General features: G+C 40.2%; 1 protein-coding gene across 4 annotated transcripts in view; it reads right to left on the bottom strand.

Moving 5' to 3' along the window:
• anks1b (ankyrin repeat and sterile alpha motif domain containing 1B) overlaps positions 1-16,644 on the bottom strand; it is a 236,357-nt gene extending 219,713 nt beyond the window's left edge. For 2 of the 4 annotated variants that reach the window (XM_044343244.1, XM_044343245.1), the window contains exon 1: positions 15,882-16,634. In XM_044343244.1, the coding sequence (XP_044199179.1) occupies positions 15,882-16,012 (131 nt within the window). In that variant the 5' untranslated portion in view covers positions 16,013-16,634. Of the gene's footprint in view, positions 1-15,881 lie in introns of all 4 variants that reach the window. The other 2 variants (XM_044343243.1, XM_044343242.1) reach the window with 2 other exon arrangements.
• Positions 16,645-20,077: the final 3,433 nt, after the last annotated feature.

Raw genomic sequence — 20,077 nt, 5'->3', positions numbered from 1 at the left:
ATATTACAACAAGGTTGAGGTTAGTAATTTTAAAAACAGAGATCATATAACCGTAACAGGGTTAGGGTAGCGACATGTCAAGGAGGAAAACAGTCAATGATTTGGGCTCCCAGCTAGTGAAATTTTGCCTGGGTCCAGACCTTTGAATCCGCCCACTCCACCAAGTTGAGTTGACTGATTCTGTTGGAAATTGAGTGTGACGAGTAGACAATTCTGTGCGATATCAGGCAAGGTGAAATTAGGAGAGGTCATAGTAAACAGAAAAAAAGACGTGTTTTCAGCCTGGATTTGAAAGTATCAGCAGAGCTTGCCTCCCGAATGTGCAGTGGTAGATTATTCCAGAGAAGTGGAGCTTGGCGTGCAAAGGCTCGAACACCAAGAGAGTTCTTATTAAATCAAAGAATAGTTGAGTAACTGGCATCAAGGGAAGGTAAAGGATGTGATGAAGTATATGAAGCAATAAAGCCGGAGATATATGAAGGAGCCAGTCCATTTAAAGCCTTATAGGTAAGAAGGAGGATTTTGAAATCAGCTCTTGCGTGAACCGGTAGCCGATGCAAAGACATCAGTACCAGTCTTATATCATCCAACTTTTTTGACCTAGTGAGGGCTCTGGCAGCTGCATTCTTGACCAGTTGGAGATCTTTAGTTGCTGTCTTAAGTATGCCAGAGAAAAGTGCAATTACAGTAGTCTATTATAGATGTTATGAAGGCATGTATGAGGATTTCAGCATATGAATTTGATTAAAAGGGGAATATTTCACAAAGGTGGAAGAAGACAGTTTGTGTTATATACTTGATGTGTGGCTCAAATTTAAGAGGTGGACCAAATACTATTCCCAGATTCTTAACTGTAAGGGTCTGAGAAATTATGCAGCTATCAAGATTAATGGAAAAATCTGGAAAAAGTGATGTGAATTTAGCTGGACCAACAAGCAACATTTCGGTCTTGTGTGCAATCAAATGCAGGACATTATAGCACATCCAAAGATGGACTTCTGACAAGCACATATCTAATTTAACCAGCTGGGAGGAATCGTTGACTGTTACAGGAAGATAGGTTTGTGTGTCATCAGCATATCAGAAATACATTATGTTGTGTTTTTTGAAAATGTAACCCAAAGGCAGCAAGTAAATACAAAACAGAAGTGGACCGAGTACTGATCCCTGTGGAACACCGTATTTGACCTTAAAACAGGAAGACATAGTATTATTGTATGCAGCGCTTTGTGTTCTATTACTCAAGCATGAATGATACCAAGAAAGTGCCTGCTTCTTGATACTAAAAAGGTTCTCAAAACGTTGTAGGAGGGTGTCGTGATCCATAGTGTCACTTAAATCAAGCAAATGAAAGATCAGAGTCCATTGCAATTAACAAGTCGTTAGTTACCTCAGTCAGTGCCGTTTTGGTAGAGTGTTTGGGTGTGAAACCGGACTGAAACTCATCAAGAAGGTTATTACTGGATAGATGGGCAGTGTGTTGGCTAACAACAACCTTTTCTAACAGCTTGGACATAAAGGGGAAATGTGAGATCAGTCTATAATTGTTTAGAGTTTGTGTGTCAAGGTTTTGTCTTTTTAATAAGGGTGTAACCATGGCTGTTTTAAAAGCAGTGGGAACGATACCGGAACTGAGGGATTTAGTGATGATGTCGGGAAGAGGGCTTCCTATCACAGTGAACAAGACTTTTATGAGGATGCCAGGGATGGGATCCAGAACACATGTGGTTGGTTTGGAGCTAGTGACAATATGAGAGGGATTGGATTAACTGGATCAAACTGAAAAAGGTGGCTGATGGTTTGGTAATCAGTATGAGAAATAAGTAGAGGGTGAGGAGATCAGAGGACAGAGACACAGCTTTACCAGTAACATCATTCCTGATTAGCTCAATCTTCTCAATGAAAAAAAAATGTTAAAAAGCTTAGCCGTAAAGCAGGAAACCAGTGTGGGTGGGGTTGTTTTAGTGAGCTTAACCATTGCTGTTCAATGAGAATCTGGGGTTGTGTCTGTTGTTAGAAATCAGATCTGAGTAAGAATTAGATTTAGCTTGCCGGAGGACATATTTGTACTTAAGCAGTGATTCATGCTAGTATCACACACACTCAAACACACAAACAAACTGTAAACCCAGCCTTCAGCTCCATCACTCACACAGCCATTGTTATCCACACACCTGGTGACAAATTACATAAGCATCCATATGTCAAGAGAACATACACACACACTCTGAATTTGTTTTTAATATTTGTAGAGTCTCTGTGACAGGCTGGGGAGGTGTTTAGTCACACTAATCTGAGGTGATTAGCTGTGTGTGTGTGTGTCACTAATAGACTGAGGGAGTGCAGCATAATTGGGAAAACTCCATATTTGAACAAACTAATGATGAAAGAGTTTCTGGATCTTTTTTTTTATCAGTGAATTAGTTCAATGCGGTGCAATATGGTTGAAATCGCTCCCTTTTGCCTTCTCTATCTCAGTCCACCTCCCTCATTTTGCATGTTATCTCACATGTATATTTCATGTGTGTGGCGGTGCGTGTCTGTGCATGCTGCTGATGTGTATTCATGATGCACATTCGTGTCTCTTTAATGTTTCTCTTATTCATGTGTCACAGCAGCTGGATGGTGAAGACGAGATACTACAGCAGTTGTGGAGAAGGGAAAGATGATGGACTGGCATGACTGTATACGCTACATGGATAAAAGTACGTGGACACCCATATATGATTGTTGAATATCCCTAAAACCATCAGTATTAATCTGCTGATATAGAACCTGGCTACAGGAATCTGCTCACATTCAGCCACAACAGCATTAATGAGGTTGGACACTAATGTTGGGCGATGAGGCCTGGCTCACAGCTGGCGTTCTTGCTTATCTTGAAGGTGTTGGATGGGGTTGAGGTCAAGACGTTGGGCAAGACAGCTTATTGCACATCAAACTATTTATGAACCTGGCTTTGTGCACAGGGGGGCACTGTCATGTTTAAACAAGACAGAGCCTTTATCCAAACTGTTGCCGCAAAATTGGAACCACAATATTATCTAAAATATCACTGCATGCTGTAGCTTTGTGGATGTGCATTGAGCCTTTCTGACATTCTCCCTTTCTACCTCTGAAGGCCTCCTTTCTAACATCCACTGACACATCTCACAGTTGCCAAAAGTAATTTACAACTCACAACATGATGACTGTCACTTTGCCTTTGTGTCACAACCTCTAAATCAAATAAGCTAGTTATTAAAATGTAACATAACCCATAAGAAAGAGGGAAAAAACTACAATAATTAAGGCCTAGTTTGAAAAACAAATCCATTAAATTGATTGGTTTTAATGTGATATTTAGATACAACAACAGGACTGTAAGGATGTGTGGTATCACCATTAATATTTGGAGCAGAAGCAGTAGTGGTGGTTATAGAAGTAGCCTATTATTTTGTGAGTTTTGTGGCCTAAATGACAGGAAGAAGATTCTGGTGAAATGTAAAACTGGGAGCTTTTTTGGCATGAAAAAGGCCAAACTCAAAAATACTGAATATGGGCACAAAAAACACAGCCTTGTCAGTTTCACTCCAAAAGATATCAGAATCAGACTTCAAAAGCCCACATGGGTCCAGCCTCATGAATCACACACTTACACTTACATGCATAACTTCCCTCCAATGCCTTCCAGCGTAGCCTTTGCCCTAACCACATAATGGCATTAGCATTTTCTAGCCCTCTTCACTCCACATCTTATCTACTTCAAAAGCAGCGCTTCATTAACTACCGCCATCTATCAGAGGACGGGGAGCCGGGTGGAATGTGTGTGTGTGTCTCCACAACACTTGCGGTGTCATGTGGGGTCACAGACTTGTAGATTAGTGTGACAGACTGGACGTCACACCTCTCCATCGTCCTCTGGCTGCATGTTGCCTCTGTGTCTCCTCCACTCAGTGTCAACATGTTTGCGTCTTCAGGACCAAACATGACATGACCAGAACAGGAAGTGTGCAAAATCTACTTACGCTGACGCAAACAAAGGGGAAAGTCATGAGAGAATTAAATTAACAAGAAATTCCCAGCAACACTCTCCTGGTGATGGATTTAGCCGATAAACAGCATGAATTACGTCTTTCATCGCAGACTTACGCAATCAGCTGATCAACACTGATTTTACTACGTTATATTTTACTTATAAAACCACTTATAGAAGCATTTCAAGTGTCTTATCTGTTAAGAATAACTGAGTCAGAGTGAAAATGTTCAAGAAATCTGTTGTTTTGTGCAAAAAAAAAAAAAAAATCCATCTGGCACTACACTAAGTGGTTTCTAATAGTGGTTTATTTATTGATATAATGTATCATTAACACTTAGATTAACAGTTTACATAGTTTGTAGTTTTTCAGCTAAACACATTTGTGTATATATCCCTGTAAAGTATGTTAAATCGTGTATGGTGTAAGTGTATGATTACAAATGAGAAAATGGACCATGACCAAACCCACAGACCAATGGGTGGAGGTTGGGAGGTCAAAAATGGATGATAAGGTGCTTAAATCCACTTTGTCCACCTTTTAAATGTAAAATGAAGTGTATATTTACCTCCTTTATACACAATCTAAAGTCTTCTATGGGAAAAAAAAACAAAGAAATCACCAAGGTGACCAAAAATACTTGGCCAAACAACATAAATCTAGCACATCTTGTTACCAGGCTCTTAATGAACAATGTGCCAAAACTCCAAGGACAGAGCCCAAACTGGCCCAAGTACAGCTAACCGTAGCTAATTCTCACCGCCAAGTCAGCATCTCCATATCAAGGCCAAATCTGGCAGCAATACTGTCTACTGGCCACAGCCTGGGCTGACCAAGACCACCAAACGTGGCCCAACTTGTTCTATTTTTGAAGAAGTATATGGTTTTTGCTGTTCACAGAGATGAAGCAATGAGATTAGCGTACCTCAATCGTCATAGTGTAGAGAGGGTGAACACAAAAAATGCCAAAAACAGTTGTGTAATAAATGAAAAAAAGGAGCTTGAGAAAGAAGTTCAACTCTCTGCTTACTTTCACACTAGAGCTTGCAACGATTAGTCGATTAATTGATTAGTTAATTGACAGAAAATTAATCAGCAACTATTTTGATAATCATTTAATCATCATTTTTCAATCAGAAATGCCAAACATTTGATGGTTCCAGTTTCTAATATGTGAAAACTTGTTGCTTTTACTTGTCTTACATTTTAATTAATTGAATATTTTTTGGATTTTGGACAGTTGATCGGCCAAAACAAGACATTTTCCATATTTTTTGATGTTTTTAAGACCAAAAATTAATCAATTAATCAAAAATATAATCTGCAACTTAATTAATCATAAAAAATAATTGTAATTTGCAGCCCTATTTCTCACCTCTGCACATCTGGCCTGGTGGGAATGAATGGGGGATTTCTGGTCTCAGAAAGTTACAGATATTGCAAATGATCCTTTTGGAAATAACAAATTGAGTCTGGCTTTTGTGTGTGTTTGTGATTGACAACTGGAGGTCATACCTCACACACATATATTTACTACTACATTACTCCTCTTCTGGGACATCAGCACTGTCATATTTCCTCTTCTAACAGAAGGCACGACCTGGCCAACACTAATAAATCTCAGGCTGTGGTTGTAAAGGGAGAGCAGTTCTCAGAAGAGCTGTGGATTCCCCGAATTCCCCATTTGCCACCGTCAACCAACACCGGTGTCACGCCCAGAGGCACGACTGGTAAATGATGCTCCCACATGGTGATAACAGATGTAGTGTGGTGTGAGATGCAAGAGAGAGACAGAAAGAGAGAGAGGAGAGGGAAGGTTTTGATAAGATAGAGGAAAGTAGGGAGCGGAGGGAGGAGAAAACGATAAAGAGCGACAGTAGGGAGGCTGGATCGTCCATCTCTGGAGACGAATAGAGGGAGGAGAGAGATTGTAGAGTGAAGTGAGTGATGGAGAGGAAGCCAGAGGAAGGAGATATTGACAGAGAATCCAGGGCACCAGATGGAGGGATGAAGGGAGGAGAGAGAGACAGAGAGTCAAGGAGAGATTGGAGACTCAGACAAAAAACAAAGATTTAGATTGAGAGAGAAACAAAAAGAGACAAAGGCTTAGAGTGCAAGAGAGAGAGAGGGAAAGTGTGTGTGTGTGTGTGTGTGTGTGTGTGTGTGCGGCATGTGTGTGTGCTTTGGCGAGTATGGAGGTCTCAGTTTCTTGGCAGCATGCTGCAACAGAGCTTGGCCCACACCCTAATGGAGATGTAAGAAGCCTCTGAGTTTGATCACTCACACAGACACACACACACACACACAGACACACACACACACACACACACACACACACACACACAGACACACACACATACACAGACACACACACATACATGCACACACACACACACACATACACACAACTTCACACCTTCATCCCCTCCCGATCAGTCTGGCTCCAGACAAACTCAATGCACTGACGCCACTGTTAAACCCGAACTTAAGAAAAAAAATGATCACTGAATGAATCCAACAGTGCACATTATGTACCTATAAAAAAAATCCAGTGTGTTCCAGGACTATCAGTACTTATCTTAACATTAAAAATCTTGAGAGAAACAGAAAAAAACAATAGATATCTAGCAATAGCCAAAGAAATACCATTCATAGTGCATTGCGCAATACTCAAGAGATAAACCATTTATTTTGGGGGGTTTTTGTGCATTTTTTCCAAATTTTTCTCTTCACTTTCCATCACTGGATGAGGTTTCCAAGCTGTCCTCGTCTGAAAATGACCATGTTCACTGTAACCTACTACAAAAATGTTCTTCTTGCAGCAGGAAACATAATTTTTGACTGTTTGGGAACATAAAATGTGACTAAAAATATGTTTTAAATGGATTTGCTTCTTTTATAAAGGGTTTTTTTTGTAAAATTCATAATAAAACAAAAAACAGTGAGACATAGAACTGGCCAATAAATCAATAAAACATTAATAACATGATGTAATATTCAATTACTTAAAGACTCCCTGAAAACCTCATCTTTGCCAGTGGTTAAACCTCTCACTTTGCTGCAGTGATGTACCAATGTAGTCTTGTACATCATCATTAAATGTGAAAAAAGCACAATCCTGACCACACCCATCATGACAATATTCTGAATTTGTTACTTGTCATGTAAACAGCATATTCCCTTTGGATATTCCTAATTAGGCCTTATTCCAAATGTAGCATTTTCCGATTAAGACATGTGGGATATGCTGGTATTATTCTGGTTTTAGGAGCATTCTTTGGACATGTGTACAGCGCATTCGGAATATGTGTCTCAATTGGGGTTTTTACCACAGTTTGTGACACACGCCCCTCTTGTCTGTTTACCCCTGCGCAGACAAAATGACATATACTGGAGCAGGAAGGCAGACAGAGGAGAGGATTGAGAGGAGAGTGGAGAGCTGTTCAGGGCGGGCTGGAAAAACAGAGTGCACCCTTCTTCACAATGGGGATCGAGGGTTTGGTTATTATCCTGACTGACAGTGACGAATCGGTGTGATGCACCAAAAACACTCAGCAGTGTTGTAAACATCATGGGACAACCTAGGAAATGGATGTGCCTGTAAGTATAATGTTATATAATCAGTCATATCAATATCACTTAAATATCAGGCAGCAGCTCATTATGTTTACTTCACTGCCTGTGGAGATCTTGTGATTCCCGTTCCCACTGGAGCAACCCTGAAAATCATCTGCATGTAAACGGGAATATTAGTGGAATATTCATTCTCATTAGCCATGTAAACAGCTTAGGAGGAATATTGTCTTTGTTGGAATAAGGGCAAAAACAGGAATATTTTGTGCATGTAAACGTAGTCAATGTTAGGTGTGGTTAAAGCAAACTTCTCACCACATCCATCAGTGATGCTGTGTGTGTGAAACTTTTCAGCCTGGTGTTAAGTTACTTTTTAAACACTTTACTTTCCAGGTCTTTAAAACTTTGTTACAATCAATTGGACCTGAGCTAGAAGATTCATTCTTTAGCATAACTATGGGCGGCCAAAAATATCAGGCAGGATCACGATCCGCAACTCTATCATGATTCTTCTTCATGTTGGTTTGTAAGACTATTTTGCAAGTTACTGAACAGTACTCAAGATTCAAGATTCAAAAAACTTTATTGTCTATCACATGATAGAAATGTGTCTTAGGTTAGGGGCTCACAAACATTATAAAAACATACACCCTTTAAAGACTCACATAAAATTACTTTAAAACACAAACAATTCCATAAATAAATAAGAGCAGGTGTGCAAAACTGCATTAAAAAGTAGTGACAGTCTATTTGGCCTTGTTTGAAATGGATACTGCAGTGAGAAACCAAACTAACAGTACAACCAAACTACTCCAACAACTGAAAAGCAAACAGTTGATGTTGTGTAAAAGCGTTAAGTGTGTGATTTCAGATAACTAGCAGGATATGCTTTGTTAAAAAAAAAAGGCACCGACACGAGCTGACAACATGCTAGCTTGCAGCACAACAGAAGTTAGAGCTACCAGTTAGCAGGTGAGCTAACCGCTAAACGGTGGCGTTTACCTGCAGCCCAGCTGTCAGTTTAACATTATGTGCAGCAGGTGAGCCTCCTAGCAGGACATTAAAACTGCTGTAGATTTCACAAACACTCTACCAAGCATCAAATCTGTGAGCTAGCTGGTGAGCTGGCGTCGTGATGATGAATATTTTGGGTTTTGAACTGTTGATCAGACAAAATAAGACATTTGAAGATGTCACCTTTTTCTCTGAGAAATTATAAAAGGCATTTTTAGGGGGAATTTTCTGACATTTTAACCATTAAATTATTAGGTGCAGCGCTAACCACAGTATATTGCTATTGTTAAAATATAAAATTACATAAGATTTTTACCCATCGCCCACTTCTTATGAATGGAGCAATAACAGGTCACACACAGATGTTCTTAAATTGTGTGTGTCCGTCTTAATCCATTCCTTAATATGATTTGCGTTCTCCACAGTTAACCTTTGACCCAGTTTCAGAGTCCACATGGAGCTCCTGGATTCCCCCATCAGCCCTCCCAAACTGCTCTTCCATCACACACACACACACACACGCACGCATACACACTCTCACACAAGTTGCCAGTGGTTATGCAAGGACATTGGTTATGTCACACACTTGGACTCACAAAAACACACACATACACACACACACACAAAGAGGCAGCCGGCCAGACTCAGTTTTGGTTGTCTGATTTTCTGTTTCCGGAAAAACAGCTTTAAGTGTTGTGGCTGTGAAACAACTTGAGAAAAATCAACAAGAGTCTTGCAGGTTTCTCTTTCGCGGTTCATCCTCATTGGATGACACAGTCACTCCACACACACACATACACACACACACACACACACACACACACACAGAGCCCCATGCTGTGAGCAACAAAGACAGCAAGCAGTTAAAAAGCCTCCAACACAAGCAGGAGAAGATATCAGAAAGAAAACGACCGCCTGTGAGGATGCCAATTAAAACAGAGTCCATACAGGAGCGTGTGTCTCCACTGGGAGTCACTTCTCTCCACTTCAAGGTTGTTTGTTTGCAAAGGAGGAGGGCGTTAAACACACCTAGCCACACACACACACACACACAAACAAAAAACAAGACGGGCTTTCCCCTGAACGAGAGCGAGAAGAGGGATCAGCCGCCATCTGCCGTATCATGAGTCATTCCCTTTGTGTGTATCAGCTTTCAATCACCATCACTTCATCACAGTCAGTATGTTGTCACACACAGGCACGGCGCACGCATCTATCCTCATTTTGTCCGTAAGACGCAACACAGGGCGCGACGTGCATGATGACGGACTGTTATCACAATTTCATCCTCGCTGTTAATATTAGTCTGTATGAAAAGCTGCTTACAGGAAAAATCTGCGTTCATATACTTTAACACTGTTATCCTTTCATCACTAGATCACTAGCACAATGGGGAACTTTCAAGGACTGCTAGTACTATGAAAAATGGAATTAATATTTGCATATAATATATGAATCAATAGATCAGATTCTTCTCTTTTCATTCTACTCTGGTGAAAAATGTGTTGTTTTCCTAACGTCAAAGCAGTTTGGCTATACAATAATACTGTTGAAAACTTTATGTCCTAATTTATTGCAAGAGTCTAACAATCAAACATTTATTATTCATGCTGACCACTAAAAGAAGGAAGGGTGGTAAAGGGTTAAAAACTATCAAATTTTTGAATGCTTAATGTGTTGCAGGAGATTTTTTTATGATGAAATCACAAACAATACTAATGCACTAAATTTCCCATGACTGTTCCTGGCTGCTCCAGATGAGTTTGTGATTTTGTGCATTTTATGCCTGAGGTTGTCACCACCTGTTTTTACACATACTTGCTATTTGTATGTAAAGATCAAAGTGGAAACAAAAGAAGTTTAAAACAAATTTTAAAAAGCTGGAATATTGCAAATAAGCTAAAACAGAGAAGGACAACTTGCCATATCAATAAAAAGAAGATGCAATCAAAGCTGACCAGATGGCGGCTGTTAAAATGCTGCACAGTTGACGATGATCAGAGAGAAAATTTCATTTCAATTAGGGGTGTGCCAATACTGACCTTATTAGGTGGATCAGGTATCAGCCAGACGGGTTGAGTTTCTTCATCAATGTCATTATACAACTCAGTGTTTCTGCTATCAGTTGCATTCATTCAGTCACGGCAAGCTGCCAACTAAATTTTTAGTGCCTCAGGGATCCCTGGCTTCCTGTTATCTTACATAAAAATTTTCCTAATAAGTTCCACATAGCGAAGTATGCTCATTTAAAATTTATGTACTTAAAATTTGGTCAGTGTGGTGCTCATTATCGGCAGATAGCATGAGATGAGGTATTGGAATTGGTGCCAGGAGAGAAAAAGGCAGATTCTCTTGTTAAAATACATCTTAAAGGTGCAGTGTGTAGAATTTAGTGGCATCTAGGGGAACGGACTTGGCAGAAATGGAATGTAATATTTATAAGTATTGTTTTAATTACTGTAAAATCACCCGAAAACAAGAACTGTTGTGTTTTCATTACCTTAGAATGACCCCTTTATATCTACATAGGGAGCAGGTCCTCTTCCTCGGAGGCTGCCATGTTGTGTCGCCATGTTTCTACAGTAGCCCAGAACGGACAAACCAAACAGTGGCTCTAGAGAGGGTCTTTCGCGTTTTTCGTGAGTTTTGCGACCACAGTAGGTTCTCCTAAACACTTGGAAGGGGAGGTGCATTCAGTTGGTAGCAATCTGCAACGTCACCACTAGACGCCACTAAATCCTACACACTGGTCCTTTAAATACAAAGCAAGAATACAATGCTATGATGAACCAGACTTATTTAATTACGTAACACCGTCACATCTTCTTGAGTATTTTCACCTAACATACAACATGTTCAAACGTGTACAGATTCACATTTTATTTAATTGAATTCTCAGAAATGTGCGTAAAACTTGTTTGACCTTTGAATGGGAATTTACCACCATGTGTTCAAGTTGCAATACCTTCTGGTCTATTAAGGTTTCTGTTTATCAAGAACTTTGTGTCTCTGGCTGCTTCTCAGATGATGGTTGTTGTTATATGAATGCTCTACAAAGAAGCTCAGAGGGACAGATGGAAACATCTGACATTTATAGATGATGTTATCTCACATATTGGTATCTCGCAGGAAAATTTCCTTCCTTTAAAACAACATTATAGCCTCTGGATATATCCCACTGTCGTTATCTATCAGCTACATCAGTAGAAATATACGTCACAAAAAAAGCAAAATACACCCTGACATCCAACTACAGTAAAAGCTGGATATGTGGGTAACTATGTCAAATCATTTTAGGGAAGTGTTTGATTTTATTTTCCTGTAAAGCTCAGTCATCATGTACAGTACAGGTCATCTACAAGAGAGTATGACCCATTAAACAGCAATGAGATCATCCAGTATTGATTTTCCACTCACTGTGTGTGTGTGTGCGCGCCGGTGTGTGTGTGTGTGTGTGTTCGTGTGCAGTGCTCCACACCACAAAAAACTGCAGCATTACAGCAAGAGGATCATCTTCTCTACATCCTGTACTCATGTGTGTGTGTGAGTATAAAGAGTATATAGAGTATATGTGTGTATGTGTGTGTGTGTGTGTGGTGCGCGTCCATGTTCACGTCCCAGTTGGCTGTTTAGTGCGATACTTTCAGTGAAAAGAGGAACCTCATGACTTAGGAATGCTATGAATGGCTCAGAGGCCTTAAGATGGGAAACTATGCATTGATTCCCGGAGAACATTAGCTTGCACACACTCCTCCGCTGTGACCTACCTGTTGACTCACTCAATCTGCTAATGTACAAATACATTGGGAGGTGTGTCACACTTCTGGTCACTCACAGGCACACACATTAACATTAACACACACACACACAGATGGACAGATGTGTGCGGCCCACCCAGTGTTTTACAGACATCTCCTCATGAGCCAGTGTCTTGACCCAATAAAAGCCAAGTGTGTGTAACACAGTAGACATAACTCACTGACAACGCCAAAACCTACACAAGTATTTCCACCCATGATGCATCTGAATGACCTCAACATCACCCTTCAACTCAGCCTGGTTTTAGAGTTTCTTTCTATTTTGGATTTCTCAAAAGTTTCAGCTACTGTAACTTAATTTCTCACAGCTGCGACATTCTTTCCGCTGAGAGAAACTTTGTTGTGTCGCTTTTTAATCTCGTCGGTGAGCTTCACATTAATTCAGTGTTCTGTGTTCTGTGTCCTTCAATAAATTCAATTAAATTCTAATTTGTAAAGCAAACATATTATGCGACACAGTGTTTACAGTTTTGGGGTGTGTGAGATGAGATACATACAGTGGCAAGTTGGATTTCTAGTTTCCATTAAGTCCCTTTAATCAACACAGATTCAAAGCATGAAGGACAAACATCGAATCAGGAAGTGTGTTTCAGTGAGACTCTAATCATAAGTAGAGCTGCAACGATTAGATGATTAATTGATTAGTTGATAGTCAGAAAAATAATCAGAAACTATTTTGATAATCGATTAATCATTTCAGTCATTTGTCAAGTAAAAATGCCAAAGTTTCACTGGTTCCAACTTCTCAAAAGCGACTATTTGATGCTTCTTTTTTTCATATAATGAACCGAATATCTTTGCAAAATCACAGAAGGCTATCCACCACACTGGCAGGTCAATGTTCGTCCCAAAATAGTCATGTAGTAACATATACTACATACTGGAAAAGTGACAACATAAAATATACTCAAAAAAGTCAGTGTGCAGACTAAAAAACGCTTTTGAGTGATCTGTTTGTCTTTCTTTGTTAACTTCAATTAGCATTTTAAACTTACAAAAACATCGTAACAAACAGTATTTAGCACTAGTGCTGCAACAATTAGTCAATTAATTGATTAGTCAATAGACAGCTAATGAATTGCCAAGTATTTAGATGATCAATTTATCATTTTGAGTAATTTTTTAAGAAAAAATGCTAAAATTCTCTGGTTCAAGTTTCTTAAATGTGAACATTTTCTGGTTTCTTCAGTCCTCTCTGATAATAAACTGAATATTTTTGGGTTGTGGACAAAACAAGACATTTTAGGTTGCATCTTGGGCTTTGGGAAACATTTATCAACATTTTTCACCATTTTCTGACATCCTATAGACCAAACAACTAATCGATTAATCAAGAAAATAATCAACAGATTAATCAATAATGAAAATAATCACTAGTTGCAGCCCTGTTTAGTACAACAAGTATACAGTGTGGAACTGGGATGTATGTGGCTAGCCTACTTCTCTTTTAATATAAAGATTAATTGGGAACCACCAAACAAAGACCAATGAGGAAGAAGCTTCCATGATCCCTTCCACCATTTATGTCAACTTTAATTATCTCAGAGAGGAAATTCATGTGTAGAAAAAGAAGAAGAGAAAGATTCAGACACAACTAAACAACAATCAGTCAAACACAACACAAACTACAGGTGTCATAAACAGAGGTGACTCACAGAAACATGGAGGTTATTGTCCGACACTGTGAACTTTGACTGACAGTATTAATGGAGGAGGCCAGATGGCTGCAAATACTCAACAACAACTGTAATGTTAGAAAATAGACTGCATTTGTTGTTGCATCTGAACATGTATTTCCTGGCACTGTGCAGCTGCAGGTGTGCCAACTCACTCAAAACTGCAGGATCCTTTCTCCATTCGCACGGACAAGACGCTGATCAGAAACTGCATTTTAATACATTCACTCTTAAATAGTATTTAAATTAAGCTCTTTATTTTAAAGGAGTTGAATCTTTGCCCTTTAAGGCCCCCGTAGGAGACCCCAGAGGTCTCCAGTTTGTGAACCCCTCAGTATACGATTGGTTGGCATTCTCCCTGCCAGTGTGTGACCTCAACCTGGTTGTGAGACGCTCTGCTCAAGGGCCCCGAGGCTGTACTCCACCCGGACACCCACCCTGCCTTTGATCTCCTAATCACCTGGCTCAGCATCATCTTCAGCAAAGAGGAGGAGAGGCTGCAGGGGCGGGAGGAGGGGACAATAACCAACTCAGCAGCAAGTTGTTCTCGCAGACATGACTATTGTGGTTCCTTTGAGGTTCTAGCTCAGGATGAAAAGTAGCTGTTGACCTCCAATATTAAGATTTTTAATCTTTTACAAATTTCTGAGATGATTTTAAAACATTTTTTTGAAAGACTGTAATGAAAGAAGACAATCAATTTGATCTAATTTTAGGTATGATACTCTGCAGTTTCAAATATTTTTGGAACTCATTTCAGAAGGGGAAATCTAAAGTCCGTGACCGTTTTTGCCGCTTGTTAATCTGATGATGACATAGACCAACATTTCCTCCTCATGCTCACAAAAGAAACCAGAAGCGATGATGCAAATGTTTTTAAATATCAAGAAGCAGACGAATCCACATCACTTTTCTAAGGAAATCCGTATTTCTTAATTATCTTGTGGTCTGGGTCTGATTTTCTGAGAAAAATGCACATGAATGAATTTGGACATCCTGTATACCAGGCCTTCCAACCGTCGTGTGAACACACAATGCAACACAAAAACACCAGTAAAGTCCCCATAGGACCAATTTAGTGATACAAGAATACCAGTGAAATGCCAGTAAGGTGACTATAAATAAATAAAGACTGGTGATTCTGTGACTCCTTGCACAGGAAACAAGCAAAAAGACACTCACGAATGCTTCCATCATCCAAGCATCACTCTGCCTCCTCCTCATGTCCCAGAAATCAACATTTTGACAACTGTCAGAATGGTGAAGCTGAAGGTACTGTGTGTTCTTTTGAGCTCGAGTGTGCGGTGGCTTCCCCCCCCACCAGTCCTGAAATACTGTCTTTATGAGATATGTGCTTTATGTATATCTGGCCTGCAGCCTGCAACACACAATCAGCCTTAAAGTGCACTTTGCCTCACATAACTCTCTTGACTTTGCATAACAGACTTCCTTTCCTTGCTCTGTCAGGCAGCATGTTGCAACCCAGCAAGTCAAAGCTCTTAATCACCTCATTTTATAAGGTTTTTGTCTCAGGGACACCATATGGGGAAGATACAGCACTGAATATATTGTCTATACTGCTGCAGCTGGGATGAATGAACCTGTGTGTGGGGTAGTGGCTCCTGAGCTCATCTCTGGTGCAATGACCAATAATGAAACTAAATTATATCTAATTTTGCCGCATGGGGACCCCCCAAGGAATCCCCTCCTGCACCCAGAGGGGCTCCCCGGACAGTGTAGCGGTCACGGGGAGCAGAATCAGAGATACCAGAGAGGTTTCTTACCTCAGTAGGTTGGGCAGAGGGATGGAGCCGGAGCCTGAGCCCAGTATCCCCTTCTTCCCACTCAACAATTTCTCCACCAGGGCGACATTCCCAGTCCGGGCGGCTTCCAGCAGCTCCTGCTCCTTCCCCATCCCGGACACAAGTTTGCAACGACGGGGTGATGAAAACCCAACAAATCTCCCATATATCCCCTCTCCTCTTCCTCCTCCTCCTGTGCCCTCCTCTTTCACTGTCTAGTGTGGGAAAGCATCTGAAAGGATTCCTCTCACTGCATGCTGCTGCCGCTTCACGCTGTAATAGGTGTTACTGATGCTGCAGAGCAGGTTTTTGACGTGCACGGCTCCCCCCTGGTGCCTTATAACCTCAGTCCATTCACACGCACGGCTCCGTAATCTCCTCTAGTATTAACCCGCTGACGCGCACGGCTCCCCGGTGTAACCTCAGCGCAAACAAGCGCAACGGGGAGAACCGGAGGCTCCAAAGCGAATCCCCTCACCGTTAAGTGTGAAGTGAAGAGAAACCCCCGGTTCACAAAAAAAAGAACAACACAAACTCCTTCACTATCCTGACGGAGGCTCCGCTCCGGTCTGAAGCTCCTGTTGATAACAAGCGGGAGGTGAAACCCTGTCCGCCCGCAGAAGAGGCTCTCCAGTCCCGCTGTACTCTCCACCTCTCTCCCCTGAACCTCCCGCACTGACCGGTGCTTTTCTGTGTCGCTGACACTCAGCTGTGAAGTTAGCCGGGATTCAACACCACACGTCCGGTTGTAGCTTTCAAAGTAAAACGGTTTCAACCACCGGATGTTGCAACTTGTTGCCGTCGTTGCTTTAAAGGTGCAGTATGTAAGATTTAGTGGTATCTAGCGATGAGGTTGCAGAAACACGAAAGGCCCTCTCTAGAGCCAGTGTTTGGTTTGTCTGTTCTGGGTTGTTTTTTCTGACTTTATGTAAATGAAAATGTGCAAATCAGCCCGTTTTCCCATTGGAAATAGGTAAATTTCAAATTTTCACTGTCCTGATCACAAAGTTCGAAGGGGATAATAGCCATTTTCTATCCTTTTTAGGCATAAGCAATTAGGAAACAACACTTACTACCCAGGAACAAAAAACAAGTAAAAATTTGTTACATGGTAGTCTTGATGACTTGTTTCATAACTGTAAAGCTGTAAAATAATAAAAGTAAACAAGACGATAACTTAATCCTGACAGAAATAATAAAGATAACTATAAAACAATAGCCTGATACCAGCCATCTGAATTCAAGATTTCTTCTTGAAAAATATGTATCAAACGTTTGTTCATGTGATTCAGTTTTCTGGTGTCATTATTTTATAATGTTTCCTTATGTCAAGTGTAGAATGCTTGTTTCTGTCTTGACACATTTTGGTGGACTGTGAAAACATCAACAATGTATGTTTTACTTCTAAATATGTTAAGACTGTGGTCCACAAACCAAACCAAAAAATTAAAGAAATTCAGGTTTAAAAACAAAAAACATCCAAAAATCAGATCATAATCATAGAAAATTACTATAAACTCACTCATAAAACACCCAACTCACAAAATATAATATTATTTTGCCTAAATAATTATATATTTTGGATATTCTGCAGCTGTTTTTGCAACTACAGAGTATCCAATACTTACAACTTAATAATGGGATTAATAAAGTCCTCTAGATATAACTATACTCTACTAATAATTATATTAAACTGTCTTGATGTGAAGATACAGTAGCACTCAGGTACTGTAGTCGAAGCTTATATTGTGAAAGCAAAACCGCCTACTTCCGGCTGTGACTGTGTGTGTCTTGACTCACAGACTCACTGTATAGTCTGGGCGTGGATGACGATGCTACAGCACCAACAGGAGGCGATGCCTTTGTTAGGGCTCTTTTTGAAAAAGTCAAACTCGTGTCCACCAGCTGTTCCAGTTGTTGCTACTTTCAGATCATAAACTTATTCTATCAAACACGCACATGCGCACATCTCACGGCTGGCCCCGGTACTGCTGCTGGATGAGTTTGGAAACAGGTGAGATCCTAAAATAGTGTCCCTGTCATGTCAGAGGAGGGTGAGAGGAGAATGAAGGCAGAAGCTGACTGATTTTTTTTTAATGTGGTCGGTTTGGTCCACTGACAGCCTGAGAAGCAGACACGCCCCCCTCCTCTCCACTGCGCCCAGTGCATGCTGGGACCTGCCTGATGGCTTCACTCCTGCTGCTTAATTGGATTTTAAAAGGAGGCGATGTGCTGCTGCCTACAAGTGCTTCATCTGCAGCCTCCGTATCCCATTTCTACTGAATCTCATTCAGATCTATGAAGTAATAAAAGCAGATTCTGAATCGAGGAAATCAGGCAAAAAAGAAGGAAACCAGACATGTAGCTGATAGTGTTGCAACTAATGAGCATTTTTATTATGTAGTATTTTGTTGATTTTCCCCTGATGAAGCAAATAATCTGTAAACTTTTTTAGTTCCCAAAAACGAGGATGGCATTTTCAAACAGGAGTGGAATGTAACTAAATATATTAACTCAAGTACTGCAATATAGTAAAATTTTGATGTACTTTCTACTTCATTACAATCCAATATATCCTATAAGTCCGAGGCAAATGTACTTTTTACTCCACTGTATGTACTTTGAAGCTCCTTTGCAGATTTAGATTTTACATATAAGTATTTGATGAGCTCTTAACACACCATGACTTCATGTTACAGATGAAACTACAACAGAATATAAAGTTAAACATAATGTTAATATAGAAAATTAAAAATTAGCTGCACCTCAATCAGCTGATTCTAATGCATTAGTTATAATATATATTAATCCATTTATATAATATTTACCAACAGACCAAAACTCAATTGTATATTTAATGAACAGTGATCTAATAAAAAGGGAGAAGCTGAAAATCTCATCTCATTTGAAGCTGAAACCTGTTAAGGGTCGTACACACAGGTGTGTTCACTTATTTACCTGATTAAACCTCTTCTCAGAGCTGTGTGCTTGATTGGCATCTCCCTGATGATTCTACAGTATGTTTGGTGGTTTCTCTCAGCAGAAGAACTTTCCACTTTGTCATATTTTTATTTGTTTGTTTGTTAGGGCGGCACAGTGGTGCAGTGGTCAGCACTACTGTCATCTCACAGCAAGAAGGTTCTGGGTTTGAACCCATTGGGCAGCTGGGGCCTTTCTGTTTGGAGTTTGCATGTTCTCCCTGTACTCCAACTTCCTCCCACAGACCAGAAACATGCAGCTTAGGTTAATTGATTACTCTAAATTGCCCATAGGTGTGAGTGTGAATGGTTGTCTGTGTCTGTATACTATATGTCCGCCCTGTGATTGACTGGTGACTGGTCCAGGATGTACCCCGCCTCTCGCTCAATGTCAGCTGAGATTGGCTCCAGCTCCCCCGCGATCCTCTAGATGGATGGATTATTTACTTATCAGTTCTTTAATTAAGGCGCCTTACTGCTTTAATCTGACAATAAAATGATGAGCGCAGGGTTTTGAGCCAGTCAATTTAGATTTATCTAGGTGAAATTTACCCAGAATTATTAGCAACTACCATTATGTTGGACATATCTACACCTTTATCAGTTGTGTGACTTTACACTTTTTGCAGTAAAAGTAGGGTACTAAAACTTAGTACTGACATTAAGTTACAGTAGGAAAAGCAGGAGTAAATATAGCTGTTTTAGTTTCAAGGTCCTGCTATTGTGCTGCTGTCACGGCTTACTGGTACACTTGAATATAACTAAGTTATGTAAAATGACTTGAAAATATACATACAGCAACATTTATTCCCACTGAATATCAAATCCTAACACTGAATAATGACAGATAATTTTTTCCAACAGTTGCTGACACACTCCCGTGTTATCCATCTCATCATGGGCTTCACTGTTCCAGCTGTGTGCAATTTAAAGGTTATTCTACAGAAAGCAAGCGGCCCCCTTTTCAAAAAAAAAAGGCAAAAAAGACCAGGTTGTTTAGTCAGAATTGTAATATTTCTGTCAGTACTCAAAAGCAGCATCACCACTCACTCCTACATGTGTGTGAATACATCACAGTGTTTAGTGTGAGATGTGGGAACAGACACATGTACACAATCAAGCCTTACACCTGCTCCTGGAGGGGTAGCGGGGGTGTTAGGGTTGCAACTAAATGATTTAATTATTGATAATTTAGTGTAA

Source organism: Thunnus albacares, chromosome 23 (assembly GCF_914725855.1).
Source record: "Thunnus albacares chromosome 23, fThuAlb1.1, whole genome shotgun sequence".
NCBI classification, from domain to species: Eukaryota; Metazoa; Chordata; class Actinopteri; order Scombriformes; family Scombridae; genus Thunnus; species Thunnus albacares.
Note: the sequence above shows the minus strand (reverse complement) of the source record. Positions and strands in the feature narration are given on the sequence as shown.